The sequence below is a fragment of the Saccopteryx leptura genome, chromosome 2 (genome assembly GCF_036850995.1).
Source record: "Saccopteryx leptura isolate mSacLep1 chromosome 2, mSacLep1_pri_phased_curated, whole genome shotgun sequence".
Taxonomy (NCBI): Eukaryota; Metazoa; Chordata; class Mammalia; order Chiroptera; family Emballonuridae; genus Saccopteryx; species Saccopteryx leptura.
Genome location: NC_089504.1, coordinates 58588461 through 58611067, shown reverse-complemented (window position 1 = coordinate 58611067; position 22607 = coordinate 58588461). Strand labels below are relative to the sequence as shown.

The window sequence follows — 22607 nt, the reverse complement described above, 5'->3', positions numbered from 1 at the left end:
AGTGTATTAGTGTATTTACTACATTATATAAATTATTATATTTTCACAAAGATGATGCCCAAGAAGACATTCTGCTTCATTATGTTAAAGTAAATGTTGAAAATTTTACAATAAGATGAAAACCTTGAATTGCAATAAAACTGTAGCTACAGAGAAAAACTAATATCAGATTTGAGATCAGCACACTTGAATTAGGTAAGAACAAGTATTTTTGTGGATGCAACAAAAATTTTGTTCCCCAGTGTTATCGTTGCTCTATAGTATAGTTTGAAGTCAGGTATTGTAATGCCTCCAGCTTCGTTTTTTTTTTCCTTAGGATTACTTTGGTTATTCGAGGTTTTTTTATGGTTCCATATAAACCTGATGATTTTTTGTTCCATTTCTTTAAAAAATGACATTGGCATTTTGATGGGGATTGCATTAGATTTGTATATTGCTTTGGGTAGTATGGCCATTTTAACTATATTTATTCTTCCTATCCACGAACAAGGAATATTTTTCCATTTCATTGTGTCTTTTTCAATTTCCTTTAATAATGCTTTGTAGTTTTCAGTATATAGGTTCTTTACATTCTTTGTTATGTTTATTCCTAGGTATTTTGTTGTTGTTGCTACTGTAAAAGGGATTTTTTCAAGTTCTTTTCTGAGGTTTTATTGTTGGCATATAGGAAGGCAATAGATTTCTGTATATTAATTTTGTATCCTGTGACCTTACTGTATTGGTTTATTCTTTCTAATAGCTTTTCTATGGAGTCTTTGGGGTTTTCTGTATACAAGATCATGTCATCTACAAAAAGTGAAACCTTTACCTCTTCTTTCCCAATATGAATGCTTTTTATTTCTTTATCTTGTCTGATTGCTCTGGCTAGAACTTCCAGCACTATGTTGAATAGGAGTGGAGAGAGTGGGCAGCCTTGCCTTATTCCTGATTTTAGAGGAAAAGTTTTCAGGTTTTTATCATTTAGTATGATGTTACCTGATGTTTTGTTGTAAATGGCCTTTATTATGTTGAGATATTTTCCTTCTATTCCTATTTTGTTGAGTGTTTTAAACATAAAAGAATGTTGTATTGTATTGAATGCCTTTTCTGCATCTATTGATAGGATCATATGGTTTTTGTTATTTATTTTGTTGATATGGTGCATTAAGTTAATTGTTTTACATATGTTAAACCATCTTTGTGTTTCTGGGATGAATCCCACTTGATCATGATGAATTATTTTTTGATGTGTTGTTGTATTTGATTTGCTAGTATTTTATTTATGATTTTTGCATCTGTATTCATTAGAGATATTGGTGTGTAGTTTTCTTTTTTTTGTGTTATCCTTGCCAGGTTTTTGTATGAAGGTTATGTTGGCTTTATAAAATGTGTTTGGAAGTATTGCTTCTTCTTCAATTTATAGAAGACTTTGAGAAGGATAGGAACCAATTTTTCTTTGAATGTTTATTAGAATTCACTAGTATATCCAACTGGCCCTGGACTTTTATTTTGGGGGAGGTTTTTTTTTTATTTTTTTTAATTCATTTTAGAGAAGAGAGAGAGAGAGAGGAGAGAGAGACAGAGAGAGAGAAGGGGGGAGGAGCTGGAAGCATCAACTCCCATATGTGCCTTGACCAGGCAAGCCCAGGGTTTCGAACCGGCGACCTCAGCATTTCCAGGTCGACGCTTTATCCACTGCGCCACCACAGGTCAGGGCTGGGGGAGGTTTTTGATAGTTGTTTCTATTTCCTCCCTGCTTATCGGTCTACTTAGGTTTTCTACTTCTTCATGATTCAGTCTAGGAAGATTGTATTGTTCTAGGAGTTTATCCATTTCTTCTAGATTGTTGAATTTAGTGGCATATAATTTTTCATAGTATTCTGCAATAATCCTTTGTATATCTGTGATATCTGTAGTAATTTCTTCTTCTTCATTTTGGATTTTGTTTATATGAGTCCTTTCTCTTTTTTTCTTAGTGAGTCTTGCCAGGGGTTTGTCAATTTTATTGATCTTTTCAAAGAACCAGTTCTTTGTTATATTAATTTTTTTCTATAGTTTTTCTGTTCTCTGTTTCATTTATTTTTGCTCTAATTTTTCTTATTTCCCTTCTCCTGCTGGTTTTGATTTGCCTTTGTTCTTTTTCTAGTTCCTTAATATGTGATGTTAGTTTGTTTACTTGGGCTCTCTCTTGCTTTTTTTTTTTAATTAATTTTAATTCTCTTGCTTTTTCATATAAGCATGTAATGATATGAACTTCCCTCTTATTACTGCTTTTGCTGCATCCCACAGATTCTGATATTTTGTGTTGTCATTTTCATTTGTCTGTTTATATCTTTTGATCTTTCATTTCTTCATTGACCCATTCATTTTTTAGAAGTATATTGGGGTTTTTTTGTTTGTTTTTTGTTTTTGGGGGGTTTTTTGTATTTTTCTGAAGCTGGAAACGGGGAGAGACAGTCAGACAGACTCCCGCATGTGCCTGACCGGGATCCACTCGGCACGCTCACCAGGGGCAACGCTCTGCCCACCAGGGGGCGATGCTCTGCCCATCCGGGGGGTCACTCTGCCACAACCAGAGCCACTCTAGCACCTGGGGCAGAGGCCAAGGAGCCATCCCCAGTGCCCGGGCCATTTTTGCTCCAATGGAGCCTTGGCTGTGGGAGGGGAAGAGAGAGACAGAGAGGAAGGAGGGGAGGGTGGAGAAGCAAATGGGCGCTTCTCCTATGTGCCCTGGCCAGGAATCGAACCCGGGTCCCCCGCATGCCAGGCCGATGCTCTACTGCTGAGCCAACCGGCCAGGGCCTAGACGTATATTGTTTAATTTCCACATATTTGTGGGTGTATTTACTTCTTGTTTGCAGTTGAAATTCTAGTTTCAAAGCCTTATGGTCAGAGAATATGCTTGGTATAATTTCAATCTTTCTGAATTTCTTGGTGTTGGTTTTGTGGCCCAGCATATGGTCTATTCTTGAGAATGTTCCATGTACACTGGAGAAAAATGTATACTCTGACATTTTGAGATGAAATGTCCTGTAGATGTCTATTATGTCCATTTGTTCTAGTGTCTCATTTAAGGCTGATATTTCTTTATTGATTTTCTGTTTGGATGATCTATCTAAAGCCATCAATGGCATATTGAGGTGTCCAAGTGTGATTATATTTTTTTCAGTTTGCACTTTTAGATCAGTTAGTAGTTGTCTTATATATTTTGGTGCTCCTTGGTTTGGTGCAAATATGTTAAGGAGTGTTATGTCTTCTTGATATACTGTCCTTTTTATCATTATGAAATGTTCATCTTTGTCTCTGGTTACCTTTGTTTTCTTGTAGTTAGCATTGTCAGATATGAGTATACTACTCTTGCTTTTCTTTGGATATTATTTGCTTGGAGAATCGTTTTCTAACCTTTCACTTTTAATCCATTTTTATCCTTGTGGCTTAGATGAGTCTCTTGAAGGCAGCAAATTGTTGGGTTTGCTTCTTGATCCAACCTGCTACTCTGTACCTCTTTATTGGTGAGTTCAATCCATTTACATTTAGTGTAATTATTGACACTTGAGGATTTCCTATTGCCCTTTTATATATTGCTTTCTGATAGCTTTGTGTCTTGTTTGGTTCTTCTTTTTTATTCCATACTTCTATCTTCTGTTTCTTCTTTTTTTAAGCTTTGTGTTTCAGTAGTGGCATTTTCAGAAGTGGTTACCATTAGGTTATTAGAAGAAAAATGATCACATTTATTAGAGTCTATTATCTCATGAGTGCTTCTGCACTCCATCCTCCTTTGTTACTGCTGATCTTTATCCTCTCCCATTTTATGTTATTGTTGTCACAGATTATCCTTGGTTTTGTTAAAAATTTTTTACTTGTAATTTTGTCTTGTTTTGTTCTTCATATCTGGTTTGATAACCCCCTTTAGTATTTCCTGTAGTGGGGGTTTTCTGGTGATAAATTCCCTCAGCTTCTGTATTTCTGTAAATGTTTTCATATCCTGTTCATATTTGAAGGATAGTTTTGATGGATATAATATTCTTGGTTGGTAGTTCCTCTCTTTCAGTACTTTAAATGTTGGGGTCCACTCTCTTCTGGCTTTTAGAATTTCTGCTGAGAAATCTGATGATAGCCTAATGGGCCTTCCTTTATATCTATGTTATATCCTTCTTCTCCCTAGCTGCCTTGAGGATTCTTTCTTTGTCATTGATTTGTGATAATTTCATTATGATATGCCTTGGAGTAGGTCAGTTTGTGTTGAGGTAATTGGCATTCTGTGTGCTTCTTAGATTTGAGGCTCTAATTCTTTCCACAGGCTTGGTAAGTTCTCATTGATTATTTGCTTCAATATGTTCTCCATTCCCTCTCTTCCTCTTCTAATATACTCATTATTCTTATATTGATATTCCTGATGGAGGCAGACAATTCTTGTAGGGCTTTCTCATTTTTTTTAATTCGTGAGTCTCTCTCTGTAGTATCTTTAGTTGCCGGGGTCCAGCCCCGGGGGGAATCCAGGGGTCCCACAGGAAGAGACGGCGTCGGCACGAATCAAGTGAGAGAGCCGAATTCTTTTCTTTCTCTTTATTCTCCATTAGCATTTACTGCCAGGCATCTCTGCCAAATGCTGGTCTAGCTTTCTTTTTATGCATACACACTAAGTTATGATCACATGCTATTCAGAATACATTGATTAATTATTGTTTTTGTATCACTATGCTTACATTTTTTAGGTAACTATAAATCAAGTGGTAAGTCATTCAAAGTATAGTTATACAATAACTTGAACAGCAATAACAATGTTGGTACAAACTTCTAAAAGGTCAGTACTGAATAACAACTCTACCTTACCTATGATGCTATTGTCTAGTCAAATTTTATTTATTACTATATTCATACACTAGTTAAGTTCTAACTCTATTTTTCTCAGAGTGTTCCACCACCTGCAGGTCAGGTATGCAAGAAGAAAGGAAAGTTTCTTTACTCTACTACATGAAAAGGCTCAGGGAGGTAAAGTGATGAATTAAGTGAAGGCTGAAAAGTACTCTGTGTATAGTTACTGTTTCCTACCTATTCCTAAGTCACAATCTATTGTTTTTAACATGATTAATAAGAAGAAGTTCTCCTACCAACTTAACCCTTTATGAGGGATATCATAGCCAGCCTCTTATGTCTATGAGCCCAGTTCAAGGGGCTTACAGGCTTTTCTGTGGAACTCACACCCACTGTCTCATTTCCAAAGATATTACTACGAATCTACAGGGAAAGTATGGTACTATTATCCCTGTGCCATAAATGATAGCACACACCCAGAAAAGGGGGGATATAAGGCCAGATTAATTCAAAAAGGTCAAAAGGGGGAAGTATCGTTGTGCCTCTCCTTTGCGGTGACTTTGTCAACCCACAGCTGTTAGTCTTCACTGCGGTGACTTTATTAACCAGCAGCCATTGGTTTTCTTCTACTGTGACTTTGTCAACCAGCAGTTGTGGATCTTCTTCTGCTGTGACCTTGTTAGCCAGCACTAGTGGATCGGCTCCCGACATTTAGTTGCCTATCTTCAATGTCACTGATTCTCCTCTATCTGGTTTGTTCTATTGGCTAAGCTTGTTACCTCATTTTTCAGTTCATGTATTGAGTTTTTCATCTCTGTTTGGTTCTTTTTTATAGTTTCAATTCCCTCAGTGAAGTACTCTTTTTGTTCATTAAGTTGTTTTTTGAGCCCACTAAATTGCCTTTCAGTGTTTTCTTGTATCATATTTAGTATTTTTAGAGCTTCAATTTTGAATTCTCTGTCATTAAGCTCCAAGGTTTCCATGTAATGGAGATCTTTTCCTGGAGATTTTTCATCATCTATCTGAGCTACGTCTCTGTCTTGTATATCCATATTTGATTTTTTTTTCCTTGATGGCATTTGTGGGTGATATTGTTAATAACCCCAATAGGAGATGATTGTTCCTTTTTCTGGCCAGGGATGCTGCACTATAAGATTTGCCTCTGCGAGATTCTTGGGTGATCTGTTAAGGCTTAGCTGTCGCCTTTGTAATGATGAAGACAGAGTCGTCACATTGGTAGGAGGGGCTTATTGCTAGGGCTTTGCAACTTTATGATACTGGCACTGCCTGACCAGGAGTCCTCCAGGGTCCTCCCCCATGTCCCAACAGAGCAGGGGATCTAGTTACTGAGTGCCCCCGCCTCTCACAGGAGAGAGCATCCTAGAGACCTAGTGGAGGGGGGGTACACAACCACTTCTGTTTTCACAGCAAGGGGAGCAATGAGGAACCAGGAGGCTGGGGTGACAGAGTCACCCTCTGATACCATTCTAAGCTCGCCAAGCACAACCCTGGGCTGGGCAAGGGGTGTACACCACAAGCCGATGTCCTGAGTTTTGGGAGCAGCTATGGCAGAGATCACAGATCAGGGGTTTCCCATCCACACACGCTAAATTCCCTCCAGCAAACCAGTGCCCGAGCTTCAGAACCCGTGGTGCGCAGATTCCAGATCAAGCATGTCTGGTGCCACAAGGCTAAATTTTGCTGTTTGGGCAGGCAGAACAAGCATGCCCCAGCGTCCTGTGGGCTGATCTCCACAAGCTTTTCACCTGCAGTTCTTGAGAGCTTGCCACTGGCTTTGTGTGCACCTCATGCCTATAATAGCTCAGCCCTGCAATCACGGGTGCAGCAGACGCCAGGAAGCGGCCTTGCTCCCAGTTCTTGGTCGTCACCCCTTGCTCTGTTCCTTCCCCCCAGACTCTCCTCCCAGCTCATCTGGGTCTGAGACAAAGCCTGTGCAAACAGTGCCTCCCTCAGGTCCGTGAAGAGGGAGAAAGTCTCAGTCCTTTGGTATTATTTTTTCTTCTGTGCTTTGGCCCGCCCTCTTGTGCGATCATACCTTTGTATATCCAGTGTGTGTATATTTCAGGTTCATCTGGGTTTTTTTCTCTGCATATAGTTGTAGAATTTGTTGAAATTCCAAGGGGAGAGATGAGGAGTATCTCTCATATCGCCATTTCTCTCGCTGTCTGGTTTTAGACTATTCTCAAAGGTATAATAATCAAAATAGTATGGTACTGGCACAAAAAGCAACACATAGTTCAATGAAACAGAATAGAGAGCACAGAAGTAATCCTTTACTTGTATGGTCAATTAATCTATGACAAAAGAAGTAAAAATATATACTGGGGAAACTGACAGTCTCTTTAACAAGTAGTGTTGGGAAACCTGGACAGATACAAAAAAATGAAAATAAACAAAAATAAACTCAAATTGATTAAAGATTTAAATATAAGGCCTGAAATGATAAAATTCCTAAAAGAAAACATAAGTAGGAAATTATTTTATACCAGTCTGAGTGGTTGTGGATACGTCCCCGTAAGCAAGGGAAACAAAAGCAATAATAAACACATGGGATTTTATCAAACTAAAATTTTGTGCACAATGAAGAAAACCATCAACAAAACAAAAAGACCACCTACCGAATGGGATAATATATAAATATTTTCAAATTACATATCTAATAAAGAATTTGTATCCAAAATATATAAGGCACTCATACAAATCAATAACTAACTAAATAAATAAATAATCTGGTTGAAAATTATCCACGGACATGAAAAGATATTTCTTCAAAGAAGACAAAGATAGCCAACAGATTTATGAAAAGGTGTACATAATCACTACTCAGGGAAATGCAAATCAAAAGCACAATGAGATATCACCTCATACCAGTCAGAACATCTATCATTAATAAATCAACAAATAACAAGTGTTGGCGTTGGTGGTATTGTACAACTGTGCACAAGGATTCCCTTTTGGTACAGCCACTGTGGAAACCAGTATGATGACGTTTCTCAAAATATTTTTAAAAAAACAGAGCTACCATATGACCCAGCAATTCCATTTCTGGGTATTTATCTGAAGAAATACAGAACACTAATTGGAAAAGAAATATGCACCTCTATGTTCATTGCAGCATTATTTACAATAGTTAAGATATGGAAGTAAGCCAAGTGTCCATCGATAGTTGAATGGATAAAGAAAATTTGATACATATATGCAATGGAATATAATTCAGCAATAAAAAAGAGTGGAATCTTGCCAATTGTAACAACATGGATGAACCTAGAGGATATTAAGTGAAATAAGTCAGACAGAGAAATACAAATACCATATGGTTTCACTTATATTTTTTAGAATAAAAAAAACATGAACAAACAAAACAAAAATAGACTCATAAACACAGAGATCAAAGGGATAGTTGCCAGAGGAAAGGAGGATGAGGGATCAGTGGAAAAGGGAAAGGGAAGTATAGTCAATAATAGTGTGATAAGTTTACATGGTGACAGATGATTACTAGAATTACTAAGGTGATCACATTGCAAGGTATAAAAATGTCAAATCATGGCCCTGACCAGTTTGCTCAGTGGATTGAGCACTAGCCCAGCATGCAGTCATCCCAGGTTCAATCCCCGGTCAGCACACATATGAAGCAGCTGTTTCTCTTCCCCTCCCTCTTCCCCTTCTCTCCCTCTTCCTCCCTTCTCACAGCCAGTGGCTCAATTGGTTGGAGCATCAGTCCCAGGCACTGAGGATAGCTTGCTTGGTCCAAGCATTGGCCTTAGGTGCTGAGGATAGCTCAGTTGATTTGAGTATGAGCACCAGACAGGGGTTGCTGGGTGAATCCTGGTCGTGGTACATGCAGGAATCTGTCTGTCTCCTGTCCTCTCATTTAAAAATTGCAAACCGTATTTAATAGAATCTTGTGGTTTAAACAGAACTTTGTGATTATCTGACACAGTTCAGCCATGACTTCCAAGTCTTCTCTACTGGCCACCACATATCATGTGCCTTCTAAGTGCCCTGTTAGGACACACAGCTTTCTGCCTCAGCTCCACCCAGAGGCCAGGCAGCCTCAGCCTCACCCCTGGTGACAGCAACTGCCCCCCTTTAGTGACCACTCATTTCTTTACTCTGGTTAGAAAGCACTTCCAGGTTGAAGCAAAACTGGCTTTCACAAATTTGTCCCGGTTCTGGGTTTGGATTCACTTAGTCTCACTCACTGGGTTGCAACAGATAGCAAACTGGGCCCATTAGTGGGGGAGGATGTGAGTGAGTATGAGTATCGGGATGCTTGATGGGGGAGCCTAGGGTTGCAGCCACCTGTGCCACTACTGCTGATGACAGTGTCACACTTTTCAGTTGTCCTGGGACTAACCTAGAACCTCACCCCTTTTTCCCATGGCTAGCCTTCAGGTATTCAAAGACAACTATTATGCCTTATTTCTACAACTTCTTTTTTGTATACCAAAAAGCCCAGGTCTTCAGCCATTTGCATGGAGTCCTGGGTTTGGAGCCCTTCCCTGGTAGATTTTCTCAGGCATGACTCGTATTGATCAATGTCCTTCTCAAAGTCTGGCACTAGAAACCAGACACAGAACTTCAGCTGTGACCTACAGGTCCGGTAGAGCAGAACTATCATCTACTTTTCTCTTTTTGGTTCTTAAAAAGCAAGGCTCAAAGCTAATTAGCAGGACCTTATTCTTTTATGTGGGGTTTTTTATATCACTGATTGAAATGTACCACACATCAAAATGATCAGATTGAGCCTAAATAAAGTCCACCTTAACAACATCTATCCTAAGGATGTGGGCAACTTCCCATTTGCCCTGCTATAGCTCAGAACACCAAACACTCAAGCTATTTCTGAAAGGTGATTTGTCAATCCCAGTTTGAATATACTGTATATTTAAGCAGGGAAACCTCTCTAAACAGATTAATAAGAGGGAACAATCAACTATTAAACAGAGTAGTAAGTTAATAAAAATTACAACTAACAACAGGGTCAAATTATGTGATAAAATACTCATTATTTAAATAGAAGCATCTATATTGGACATAGTTTCTTTCCTAATAATTTTATTTTTATTTATTGATTTCAGTGAGAGGAAGGGAGTGAGAGAGACAGAAACATCAATCTGCTCCTGTATGTGCCAGGACTGGGGATTGAACTGGCAACTTCTGTGCCTCAGGATGATGCTCTAACCAACCAAGCTATCTGGCCAGGGCTCCTAATAATTTTCAGAGTCAAACTTTTTACTCAAGCTTTTTCAGCCTCCAAATGAAAGTGTTGAGCCACACAATCTCTGTGATCCAGCTCCAACCTTCTTAAAGACAATTTTAGGAGCACTAGCATATACCAGGCGCTATGCTTAGTGATATGAATATAACTTTTGTGCATTGTATTATATATTTGTGTACATATACCTATGCACCCTGTCTCTCCATATCCCTCACAACTACCCTATACAGTGGGGTTTGTTACCCTCATTTTACAGATAAAACAAATAAGGTACAAAGAAGATTAAATAGCTTGCATAATGTTCTATAGCTGTAATAATTAGAAAGTCAGTAGATTTAACCCAGGGGTCCCCAAACTATGGCCCGCGGGCCACATGCGGTTTTTTTACTTTAAAATAAGATATGTGCAGTGTGCATAGGAATTTGTTCATAGTTTTTTTTATAGTCTGGCCCTCCAATGGTCTGAGGGACAGTGAACTGGCCCCCTGTGTAAAAAGTTTGGGGACCCCTGATTTAACCCACTGTGTCTGTCTCTGAAGACTGAGCACGGGACTGCTTCCCCTTGTGTATCTTAGTATAACTGTCACAGATGGAATTAGCTGCCTGATTTTAAATGGTTATCATTTTAGGTGACGTATTCACTGGATATATTTTTACTCTCCAGCCACAAGGGCAGTGTTTGAAAATGAACACAGCATTCACAAGTTCAAGACCATGTTTAGGTTGTCCTGATTAGCTTCCGACCTGCTATACCACAGCACATTCCCAAGCCCTGTGCACTTGGAAAGCAGGAGTGTGTCTTTGGTGGCACTGATTCCTTCTGAGTTGCAATCACAGTGCTGTGATTTTGTAGGGACTTGAGAAACCTTGGTGTCAGTACATATTGTGGGGCTACCATAGAAATGTATGTAGGCTATGCTCATCATTGCAAAATCCTAGCCTAATGTGTCCCCACTTCAACCTGCACATTTCCCAGGCAAAATCATTGGGAGAAATGAGTTTGTGTTCCTACTCATGAGGAACAGTTATATATCAATGTCAAACCCAAACCTTACAGCTTTCTTTCTTTTCCTCCCAGTAAGTGCAAATGGTGACCACCTACGCATTTGGATGACACATGAATGCAGTCGGAGAGAAGTTTCTTCACTCCAGAATTTCCCAAAGGAACTTGGCTGAGCCTCACAACACAGAGAAATAATCAACTAGACTTGGGAGTCTGTGGGACGCCAGCGAAGCCTTGGTCCATGGGCTGATCAGCAGATGTGATGTGAAAAATACCACTCTCCTGTCATTTGCTGTTGCTTGCCAAACTGTGAAGAACTGCATGAACTATATTTAAGCTGCTTTCTATACCATTGCCAATCACTTTTTTGGACTTGAAAGTGCTATTTTCCTATTGATACTTGCATTATTTCATTTGCATGAATCCAATGATTATACATAAGCAAACACATATAATCTGCTTATATATTATTTAAAAATCCATCTGTGCAAAATGGTATATAAAGTATAACTCCTGCTCTTTTTGTAAAATTACAATCATAGCCTATGTCATTAAAAGTTTAAATTGGTTTTATCTAACAACAGTATAATAGGTCTGCATATACTTTATAGATAACTAGCCTCTATGAAGATATTTTCACTGTTTACTAGTGAAATGAGAAAAGCAGAGCTATTTATAAAAGGCCTTATGTTGTGTACATACACATTGTCTTTGAAATATTTGTGATTTAGTTTATTGCTTGTAAAAGAAAAATTATATAATTTATTTAGTAAATACTATTGTAAGCTATAGTTTTATTGAGAAAAATAAAATATTTTGTTCTCATTTGTGGTAGTACAGTAATTCCAATGGCTTTTGAGTTTTATATTTCTTTTTATTAACCAAAAAGAAGTAACTTATGCCCTGGCCAGGTAGCTCCGTTGGTTAGAGCATCATCCTGATACACGAAGGTTGCGGGTTCAACCCCCAGACAGGGCACATACAAGGATCAGCCAATGAGTGCAGAAGTGAAGCAAACAAATTGATGTCTCTCTCACTTTCTCTCTCTCTCTCTCTCTCTCTCTCTCCCTTTGTCTCTAAAAATCAACCAATAAAAAATAATTTAAAGAAATAACTTAGATGCTTCTCATTTTTAGATATTTCAGAATCCTAAATAGACTTCTCATGACAGAGACAATGGAGAGAAAATTTTCTGCACCCTGAGAAAAGACTCAGCAGCAGGTTCTGCTCAACTTGTTCAAGAGACTTCCCAAATGTCCTGGTATATTAGCCAGCTTTTGCTGTTATGCTATGGTAACCAATAATCCCCAAATTTCTGCATGGGGATCCAGAGCAGCCCCTATCTAGAACATGTACCTTGTATGGCAAAAGGAAAAAAAAGTAATAGTGTATAACCAAGTGATGGGAGCTCATACAGAACTTTAGCTTAAAGGCAGCTTACAGTACTTCTCACATTCCACGGGTCAAAGTGAACAACCTTGACAAGTCTGGTGTCAAAGGAGTGAGAAGTATACTTTTTTACATAGAAGTGGACTCAGTAGAGAGAGGCAACAAATATTTTAACCAACTAATACATCTGTACCATCTTCTGAATGTTCCAAGCAGCAGAGACTTTAAGAGGTTGCATCATCATATGCTGAGAAAAATATCATTAGAAAGCAAAATGACCAAGGCTCCAGAAAGACATTCCTGATGAGTACAATGCTCAGTGTAAAATACTCCAGGTTAAAACAAGCTGATTATTGTAAGCAGGCATGGTATTAACTTTTATAAATGTAGCATACAGCCATGGTTACTCAGTATAACTAGTGATTTCACCTTCAGAGTTGGTGCTGGAAACCTATCCTGGGTTGGGATGTCAATGAGAAATTCTCCGAAAATGAATTTCTGAGGATTCTTTGCCCCTCTCTCCCTAGTACTCATAGGTGCGAGCAGAAGTTCTCCCTCGCTACAGTGGTTAACCTTGCTGGAATCTCACTCCTATTTGTAAACCTACCCATTTATCTAAGCAGGGATTCTGAGCCTAGGCCCCTTTGATTCCTTGGAGGGTCAAAGATGGACCCTCCTGGTGGACCCAGCTGTAGTCACAGCTGGTTCTCAGAGCTAATCGGCCTAGGGGTCGCTCCCAGTGACATGCCAAAAGCAGTCAAGGCTCAACAACAACAGAACAGTATGCACTGCCCATGGGGGGGGGGAGGTAGAACTTTAGCGTCCAGCTCAGGTGACCAGGGAGGATGTGCCACTATGTAGAGGTGCCTACAGAACACCTGCTACCTAAGGTCACTCGCTCTACCAAGACTGGGAGACATAGGAGCTCTATCTAATACCTAGGCAAACACAGGAAGGCAGCCAAAATGAGACAAAGAAACACATCCTACATGAAAGACCAGGAGAAATCTCCAGAAAAAGAACGAAATAAAATGAAGGCAAGCAAACTACCAGATACAGAGGTCAAAATAATGGTTTGAATAGTCAAGGAACTTAGTAAGAGCATCAACAGCACAAAAAAGGACATGAAAGCCATAAAAAAGAAGCAGACAGAAATGAAAAATAAACCAACTGAAATGAAGAATACATTGACAAATATACCACAGTAGTTGTATAAGATATTAACATTAAGAGAAACTAGGTAATGGATATACAGGTACTCTGTTCTATCTTTGCAAAATTTCTGAAAATGTAAACTTATTCTCCCCAAAAGCTCATTTAGTTAAAAAAAAAGAAATGGGCAAAATATTTAAAGAGACACTTCAGAGAAAATATATAGATGGCAAACAGGTACAAGATGCTCAACATCATCACTACGGAAATGCAAACTATAATGGTATATCACTATACATATATTAAAACAGCTAAAAATTTTACAGTACAAGGTACTGGCGAGAATGTAAAGCAACTCTAACTCTCATACTTTCCTGTAAGGCAAAATGCCTTAGTCACTCTGGAATCATTTGTCTCATCCTTATAAACATACTGTTACCATGTAATCAAGCAACTCCACTCCTGATACTTATTCTAGAGAACTGAAAACTTATGTTTGCGTAATCTGCACAAGAACACTTATAGCAGCTTTGTTAACTATCAACAAAAACTGAAAAAGAACCCAAATGTCTCATAATGGGTGAATGGATAACCAAACTGTAGTCCGTTCATACAATAGAATGATGTGCACAATGAAAAGAAAGAACAGATACGCTCAATATGTGGATGAATCTAAAAGGCACTGGGGTGAGTGAAGGAAGCCAGACACTACAGGCCATTTGCTGTATAAATCCATTCATATGTCATTCTAGAAAAGGTAAAATGATGGGGCTAGAGAACAGGTCAGTGATTACCAAGGGTTAGGGCTGGGGGAAGGATTGACTACAAAGCAGTGGCTTGAAGGAATCTGGATGATAGGAATATTCTGTACACTGAGTGTGGGACATAGGTGTTCAAACTACATAGGTGCTAAAACTCATAGAACTGTGCACCAAAAGAATAAAATTCAATTTTACTATATGTAAATTTTTTAAATATTTTTAACTGGTTAACTTTAATTCAACTATAAATAAACTATTATAACTCTAAGATGTTTATGTAATCCCCATGGTAACCACAAAGAAAAATCTGTAGTAGGGCCCCGGCCAGGTGGCTCAGTTGGTTAGAGCATTGTTCCAGTACACCAAGGCTGCGGGCTGATCCCCAGTCAGGGCACATACAGGGAGCAAGCAATAAATGCACAAATAAGTGGAACAGCAAAACAATGTTTCTTTCTCTCTCGCTCGCTCTTCCTTCTTTCTCTCTAAAATCAATAAATAAATTCAAAAAATTTAATTTAAGAAATAAAAGTGAAAACCTATAGTAGATACACAAAAAATAAAGAGAAAGGAATCTAAGCATATGACTACAGAAAATCATAAAGTCACAAAGAAAGAGAACAAAAGAAAGAAACAAAGGTAATGTAAAACAGCCAGAAAACAATAAATTGCAATAAAGCCATTTCTATCTATCATAACTTTAAATGCAAATAGCCTAACTTTTCCAATCAAAAGGCATAGAGTGACTGAATTTAAAAAAAAAAAAAGGGCCCAACTATATGACTCACTTCAGCGTTAAGGACACAGACTGAAAATAAAGGAGACGGAAAAACAGATTCTATAGACATTAAAACAAGAAATCTGAGTCGGAATACTTATATCAGACAAAATAATCTTAAATACCAAGATTGCAATAAGAGACAAAGAAGGTTATTATGATAAAGACAGCAATCCAAGTGGATGTAACATTTGTAAATATCTATGCCCCCATAGAGGAGCACCTAAATATATAAAGCAAATATTAACAGATCTGAGGGGAGGTACAGACAACAATATAACATTAGTAAGGGACTTCAACACCCCACATTTATCAGTGGATAGATTATCCAGACAGAAAAATCAATAAGGAAACACAGGACTTAAATTACATGTCAGACAATATGGACTTAACATTTATAGGTCATTCTATCCAAAAGCAGCAAAATACACAATTTTCTGGCCACAATGATGAGAAACTAGAAATCAGTTTCTAGAAGAAAACTGGAAAATTCACAGATATGTGGAGATTAAACACACACTCCTAAATAACCAATGGCTCAAAGAATAAATCAAAAGAGAAATCAAAAAGTAACTTCAGAAAAATAAAAGTGAAATACAAAAAAAAATGTGAGTGGCAACAAAAGTGTTTTTTTGTTTGTTTATTTTTAGCAAGAAAGATAGAGACAGAGAAAGGGACAGACAGGAAGGGAGAGAGATGAGAAGCCTCAATTCCTGTTGCAGCACCTTAGTTGTTCACTGATTGCTTTTTCATATGTGCCTTGACCAGGGGATTCCAGCTGAGCCAGCAACCCTTGCTCAAGCCAGTGACCTAGGGCTTCAAGCCAGTGACCATGGAGTCGAGTCTATGACCCCATGCTCAAGCCAGCAACCCCTCGCTCAAGCCAGGTGAGACCACGCTCAAGCCACAACTTCAAGCTTTCAAGTCATCTGCAACCCAGGCAGGCGCTCTAACCACTGTGCAACCAACTGGTCAGGTGCAAAAGTGGTTCTAAGAGGGAATTCATAGCAATAAACTCCTACATTAATAAAAAACGATGTCAAATAAATATACCTCACAGAACTAAAAAGTTCAAAACAAAGCTCATAGTTGGTAGAAAGAAAGACATAAAAATATTATGTGTAGAAATAAGTGAAATACAGACTAAAATCCAATAGAAAAGTTTAATAAACACTGATATTTTGGTACCCTGGCAAGCTTTCCTATCTCCTTCTGTCTGGCAATATGCCCTGCCCCCCTGGCCTGAATAATCATGTTACCCCGTAGCAGTAGTGATTGCTCTAAGGCAGGGGTCCCCAAACTTTTTACACAGGGGGCTGGTTCACTGTCCCTCAGACCGTTGGAGGGCCGGACTATAAAAAAAACTATAAAAAAAATCCCTATGCACACTGCACATATCTTATTTTAAAGTAAAAAAACAAAACAGTAACAAATACAATATTTAAAATAAAGAACAAGTAAATTTAAATCAACAAACTGACCAGTATTTCAATGGGAAATATGGGCCTGCTTTTGGCTAATGAGATGGTCAATATGTTCCTCTCACTGACCACCAATGAAAGAGGTGCCCCTTCCGGAAGTGCAGCGGGGGGCCGGATGAATGGCCTCAGGGGGCCGCATGCGGCCCGCAGGCCCGTAGTTTGGGGACCCCTGCTCTAAGGGGTGAGCATAGGATCCCAGAGCTGATCAGCTGATGGAGCCCTTCCCTGGGACTGACCCACTGAAACTAGGGAAATTACTGTTGTAAGACTGTAAGGTAAGAGCACTGGACTAGAAATCAGGAAGCCTGGGCTCTAGTCTCATTTTGATTGTGGGCACGTCATTTAAACCTCTGAACCTCCATTTCTCCATCTGAAATTAGGTGCAAGTCAGAGAGAATTGTGTTAGCACTTGCTCCCCGCCCCCCACCACACACACACACCACCCCAAAAGCAAGTACACAACACTTTCCTTTAGCCCAAAAAGAATGCATTTCTACAACAACTGTGGCTTTATTTTCCAGCAAGAGGGACACTTGAAGGTTTGTTGTGGGAAATCAGAAGTGCTAGCCCAAAGCAGGGGGGCTCCTTGGATGCTGCCACCACCTGTGCTGCTCTTCCCCCCTCCCCCGCACCCCCCCCCACCCTTTGAGAGTAGGCTCCTCTGGTTGTCACCTAGCTCCTCAAATTCCTGTGTGCTGGCTCTCAGGCGGAAGAACAGCATGACACCATCAGACATTGGCCCGTATCAAGTGAACTCACTCGTAAGCATGCACAGTTGGAGGGTGTTCTGCCAAATAATTTTAGAAAACTGCTGGAGCTAGATTAAATTAAACTGATGACCAGACCAAGTTGTCAGGGCAATTCTCATTCCCTCACCTAGTCAAACTCAGTCAGATAATTCCAGTTCCTATGTGATAGAGAATTTAAGAGAAAGCATCTAGACCACTAAAGATCTTCGAATTATTAGTTCCATGGGAGCAAACATTTGTTGTTTGTTTTGTTCATCCAACTCTCCAACCTTAGAACCATGTATTGGCACTCCACTTGACTGAGTAAACTCTGTCAGCCTGAGCGTTTCAGTGGTTAGCCCAGGTTTGCACAAACAAGGACAGAGTTAAGCCTAGACCTCAGGGACAGAGAAAGCGAAGAGAATAATAATTGTTGAGATCTTATTATGTGCCAGGTGTGATTACCATAAAAATTATACATTATTTCACTTAATTGTTACAACGCTATGTGGTAGGTACTGCTGTTATCCCCATTCTACAGAAAAGCTTATCTGGCAGGTCACAGAGCAGGGTTATTCATCCATTCACTCATCTGACAAACAGTTTCTACTCACCCCGCACCAAGTCTAGCACTGGGGATGCAACGGGGAACAGGACAGACACAGAGCTTAGTTTCTAGTGTGGGAGACACTGAGTTAGCAAGTAAAGTACAAACAACAGAGGTGTCAGAACATATCCTGTAAAGGGAACCAGTGGAGAGAGGTGGTGGGGGAAACAGGAGTGGAGGGAGAAGTGCTGTGGTCAAAGGAGGTTTATTTAAGGAGGGAACACGCAGACTGAAGCCTGAAGGATGAGAAGGTCCCCCTGTGATGATCTGGAGGAAAAGTATTCTAGAACGAAGAACAATTGCAAAGGCCTGAGGGACAGAAGATCCCAGCTAGTTGAAGGACTAGGACATGTGACAGGAATATGTAGGAGGAAGAGGAAAGGGTGCGGGAAGAGTTAGGAGGGGGTAAACAAAGGTCACACCTCTTTCTCCAAAAAGTAAGCTATATTTTTATAATATATAAATGTAATATTTTCTTGAGGAAGAGATCATTTTATATATAATGTATATGTAATATAAAAGAGCTACATATATCATAGAGATCATTATACCAAAGTTTTCACTCCATAAGACACACCTGACCATAAGACATACCTAGGGTTTTAAGGAGGAAAATAAGAAAAAAAATATTCTGAACCAAATGGTGTGTTAAAATATTTAATAAAATACAGTCTTTTTCACTCGGTAAGATGCACGGGCATTTTCCCCTCCACTTTTGGGGGAAAAAAGTGCATCTTATGGAACAAAAAATACGGTATATATTCTTGGAGAAAGAGATAATTTTATATATTATATATGACATAAGAGATAACTACATAATATATATGAGAATTCTATATAAATAGTACACATATTCGTGGGGAAAGATAATTCTGGGAACTGAAGATAACTTTTTATAACTCTAGACTCCTTAAGCAGACCTGGTACCACTTCTGTGAAGTGACAGCTAAAGACTCTGGCACTCGCCTTGGCCAACAACAAGCCCAAGTAAGGAGTCAAGACTAGAACAACGACTATATCAATTTGAAGGTGGCGGGGCAGGATGGTTCTGTGATGCAGTTTAAGATTAAGAGACATACACCTCTTAGTAAACTAGTAAAAGCCTATTGTGAACAACAGGGTTTGTCAATGAAGCAGATCAGATTCTAGTTTAACAGCCAATCAATGAAACAGACACACCTGCACAGTTGGAAATGGAGGGTGAAGATATAATTGATGTGTTCCTGCAGCAGACAGGAGGCATTTACTACAAAGGGAACCTGCTACTTTACTCCAGAACTCTTGTTTCTCCAGACCAAGAAGACATTCTCTATTAGAAAACTGCAATTTGGCCCTGGACGGTTGTCTCAGTGGTAGTGTCAGCATGGTGTGTAAATATCCTGGGTTTAATTCCCACAGGAGAAACCCATCTGCTTCTCCACCCTTTCCCCTACCCTCCCCATCTCTTGCAGCCATGGCTCGATTGGAGCAAGTTGGCCCTCGGTACTGAGGACGGCTGCATGGCCTCTGCCTCAGGTGCTAAGAAGAGCTCAGTTGCTGAGCAACAGAGCAATGCCTTAGAGGGGCAGAGCATCACCCCCTAGTGGGCTTTCCAGGAGGATCCCTGTCAGGGTGCATGCAGGAGTCTGTCTCTGCCTCCCCTCCTCACAATGAAGAAAGAAAAAAGAAAGAAAAAAGAAAGAAAAGAAAGGAAGGAAGGAAGGAAGGAAGGAAGGAAGGAAGGAAGGAAGGAAGAAAGAAAGAAAGAAAGAAAGAAAGAAAGAAAGAAAGAAAGAAAGAAAGAAAGAAAGAAAGAAAGAAAGAAAGAAAGAAAGAAAGAAAGAAAGAAAGAAAACTGCAATTTGCCTGACTTGTGGTAGCGCAATGGATAAAGCATCAACCTGGAATGCTGAGGTCACTGGTTCAAGACCTTGGGCTTGCCTGATCAAGGCACATACAAGAAGCAAGTTGATGCTTCCTGTCCCCCCCCATCCTCTCTCTCTCTTTCTCTCCCCCCCCCCTCTCTAAAATCAATAAATAAAATCTTTTTTAAAAAATCCTGACCTATGGTGGCACAGTGGGTAAAGCATTGACCTGGAACGCTGAGGTCTCGGGTTCAAAATCTAAGGCTTGCCTGGTCAAGGCACATACGGGAGTTGATGCTTTCTTTTTCTCCCCTGCTTTTCTCTCTCTCTCTCTCTCTCTCTCTCTCTCTCTCTCTCTCTCTCTCCTCTCTAAAAATGAATTTCAAAAATAAAAATTTGCCTGACTGGGCCATGGCACAGTGGATAGAATGTCGACCTGGGATGTAGAGGACCCAGGTTCAAAACCCCAAGGTCGCCAGCATGAGTGCAGAATCATCTGGCTTGAGTGTGAACTCACCAGCTTGAGCACAGGGTTGCTGGCTTGAGCCCAAAGGTTGCTGGCTTAAAGCTCAAAGTCACTGGCTTGAGCAAGGGGTCACTGACTCTGTTGGAGTCCCCCCAGCCAAGGCACATATGGGAAAGCAATCAATGAACAACTAAGGTGCCACAATAAAGAATTGATGCTTCTCATCACTCCCTTCCTGTCTGTTCCTCTCCCTGCCTCTGTCTCACTTTCTCTCTCACACATGCACATGTGCTAAAAAAAAAAAAAAAAAAAAAAAAAAAGGAAACTACAATTTGGTTCCACCAAATACTACTACTGTAGAGTTTTCTCTATTCTTTCATTTTCCCCCTCCTCATTTCTTTATTGTAGATAAAGTAACTGATGTATGTGCACAAGCATTTGCATTTTTTTTGAAAAAAACTAAATGGCCAATGATATGTTTTGATTGACACCAACTGGAGATGAGATGGAAAAAAATACTGGTTCTGTGGAAATACCCCCTTTCTCCATTAGTGGCATGCTCATTCAGCTCTTACCTTTATATTCCAGTAAGTTATTTTGCTTTCACTGCTTAACAATAAAGAACAACATACAAATCTCTGCATACCTTGTTTAATTGGAGAATTTTAATGTTTTTCATTTACTGTTGTAAAACCAAGGACAATTTTATAATATTTTTTTATGTAGCTGTTACATGTAGGGCAATATCTTTAAGTAGGGATAAATTACTCTAAAAGAATTGAGTCCTAGCCTGACCAGGCAGTGGTGCAGTGGATAGAGCATCAGGCTGGGACCTGGAGGACCCAGGTTCAAAACCCAGAGATTGCCAGCTTGAGCGTGGGATCATAAACACTACCCCATGGTTGCTGGCTTAAGCCCAAAAGTCGCTGGCTTGAAGCCCAAGGTCACCGGCTTGAGCCCAAGATCACTGGCTTGAGCCCAAGGTCGCTGGCTTGAGCAAGGGGTAATTTGGTCTGCTGTAGCCCCCCTGGTCAAGGCACATATGAGAAAGCAATCAAAGAACAACTAAGGTGCCCCAACGAAGAATTTTTTTTTTTTTTTTTTTTACAGAGACAGAGAGAGAGTCAGAGGGATAGACAGGGACAGACAGACAGGAATAGAGACAGATGAGAAGCATCAATCATTAGTTTTTCGTTGCGCGTTGCGACTTCTTAGTTGTTCATTGATTGCTTTCTCATACGTGCCTTGACTGCGGGCCTTCAGCAGACCGAGTAACCCCTTGCTGGAGCCAGCGACCCTGGGTCCAAGCTGGTGAGTTTTTGCTCAAGCCAGAAGAGCCCATGCTCAAGCTGGCGACCTCAGGGTCTCGAACCTGGGTCCTTCAACATCCCAGTCCAATGCTCTATCCACTGTGCCACCGCCTGGTCAGGCCCAACGAAGAATTAATGCTTCTCATCTCTCCCTTCCTGCCTGTCTCTCTGTCCCTCTCTTTGTCTCTGTCTCTGTCAAAAAAAAAAAAGTGAGTCCTAGATAGTTTTCCCTTCACAGCAAACCTCCTGTTCTTTAAATAAACTTCCTGTTTAAAATGAAAAGAAAAAAAAAAAAAAAAAAAAACACAAAAATTCTAGAATCTTTAGAAAGAGCACAAAACAAAAATAAAATGCTATGAAAATAGAGAAAAATGTCACAGGAAAAAACACTTCTGGGAATTTAAAAAAAAAAAGGAAAATGTTTAAAGAATTCAATGGCCCTGGCTGGGTAGCTGAGTATGTTAGAGCACCCTGCCTGTGTACCAGGGCTGTGGGTTAGATTCCCGGTCACGGGCAAGAATTGACCAGTGAATGCATAAAATAAAATAAGTGGAACAAATCAATGTTTCTCTCTCCCTCCCTCTCTAAAATCAATCAATAAATAAAAATTTTAAAAATGAATTTAATAAATGGACTGGTATATATAATTCAGTAAAATTTCCCAGAAGAAACAAAAAAATGAAAAAGATTTTTAAAATAGAAAAGGTCCGTTCTCTGATTAACTGCGGTACTAGAAAGAGAAAATGGGGGGTGATGGGGAGACAGGTAGGAAATTATAAATGAAAATAATAAAAATAAAAAGAGATTCTCCATAGCTGACGAACATACCTCTTTAGATTGACAGGATTTATGTTATTCTCAGAAAAATTAATTTTATCAGATTCATACCTGGAAATGTAATTGTAAATTTTCAGATCACCAAGTATAAAGGGAAGATCCTAGAGCAGGGGTCCCCAAACTTTTTACACAGGGGGTCAGTTCACTGTCCCTCAGACCGTTGGAGGGCCAGGCTATAAAAAAAACTATGAACAAATCCCTATGCACACTACACATATC

General features: G+C 39.5%; 1 protein-coding gene across 1 annotated transcript in view; it reads left to right on the top strand.

Moving 5' to 3' along the window:
• Positions 1-11863, top strand: part of PIP5K1B (phosphatidylinositol-4-phosphate 5-kinase type 1 beta) — a 388154-nt gene extending 376291 nt beyond the window's left edge. Inside the window, exon 15 of the mRNA XM_066368035.1 lies at positions 11114-11863. Coding sequence (XP_066224132.1) covers positions 11114-11116 — 3 coding nt within the window. The 3' untranslated portion in view covers positions 11117-11863. The remainder of the gene's footprint in view (positions 1-11113) is intronic.
• Positions 11864-22607: the final 10744 nt, after the last annotated feature.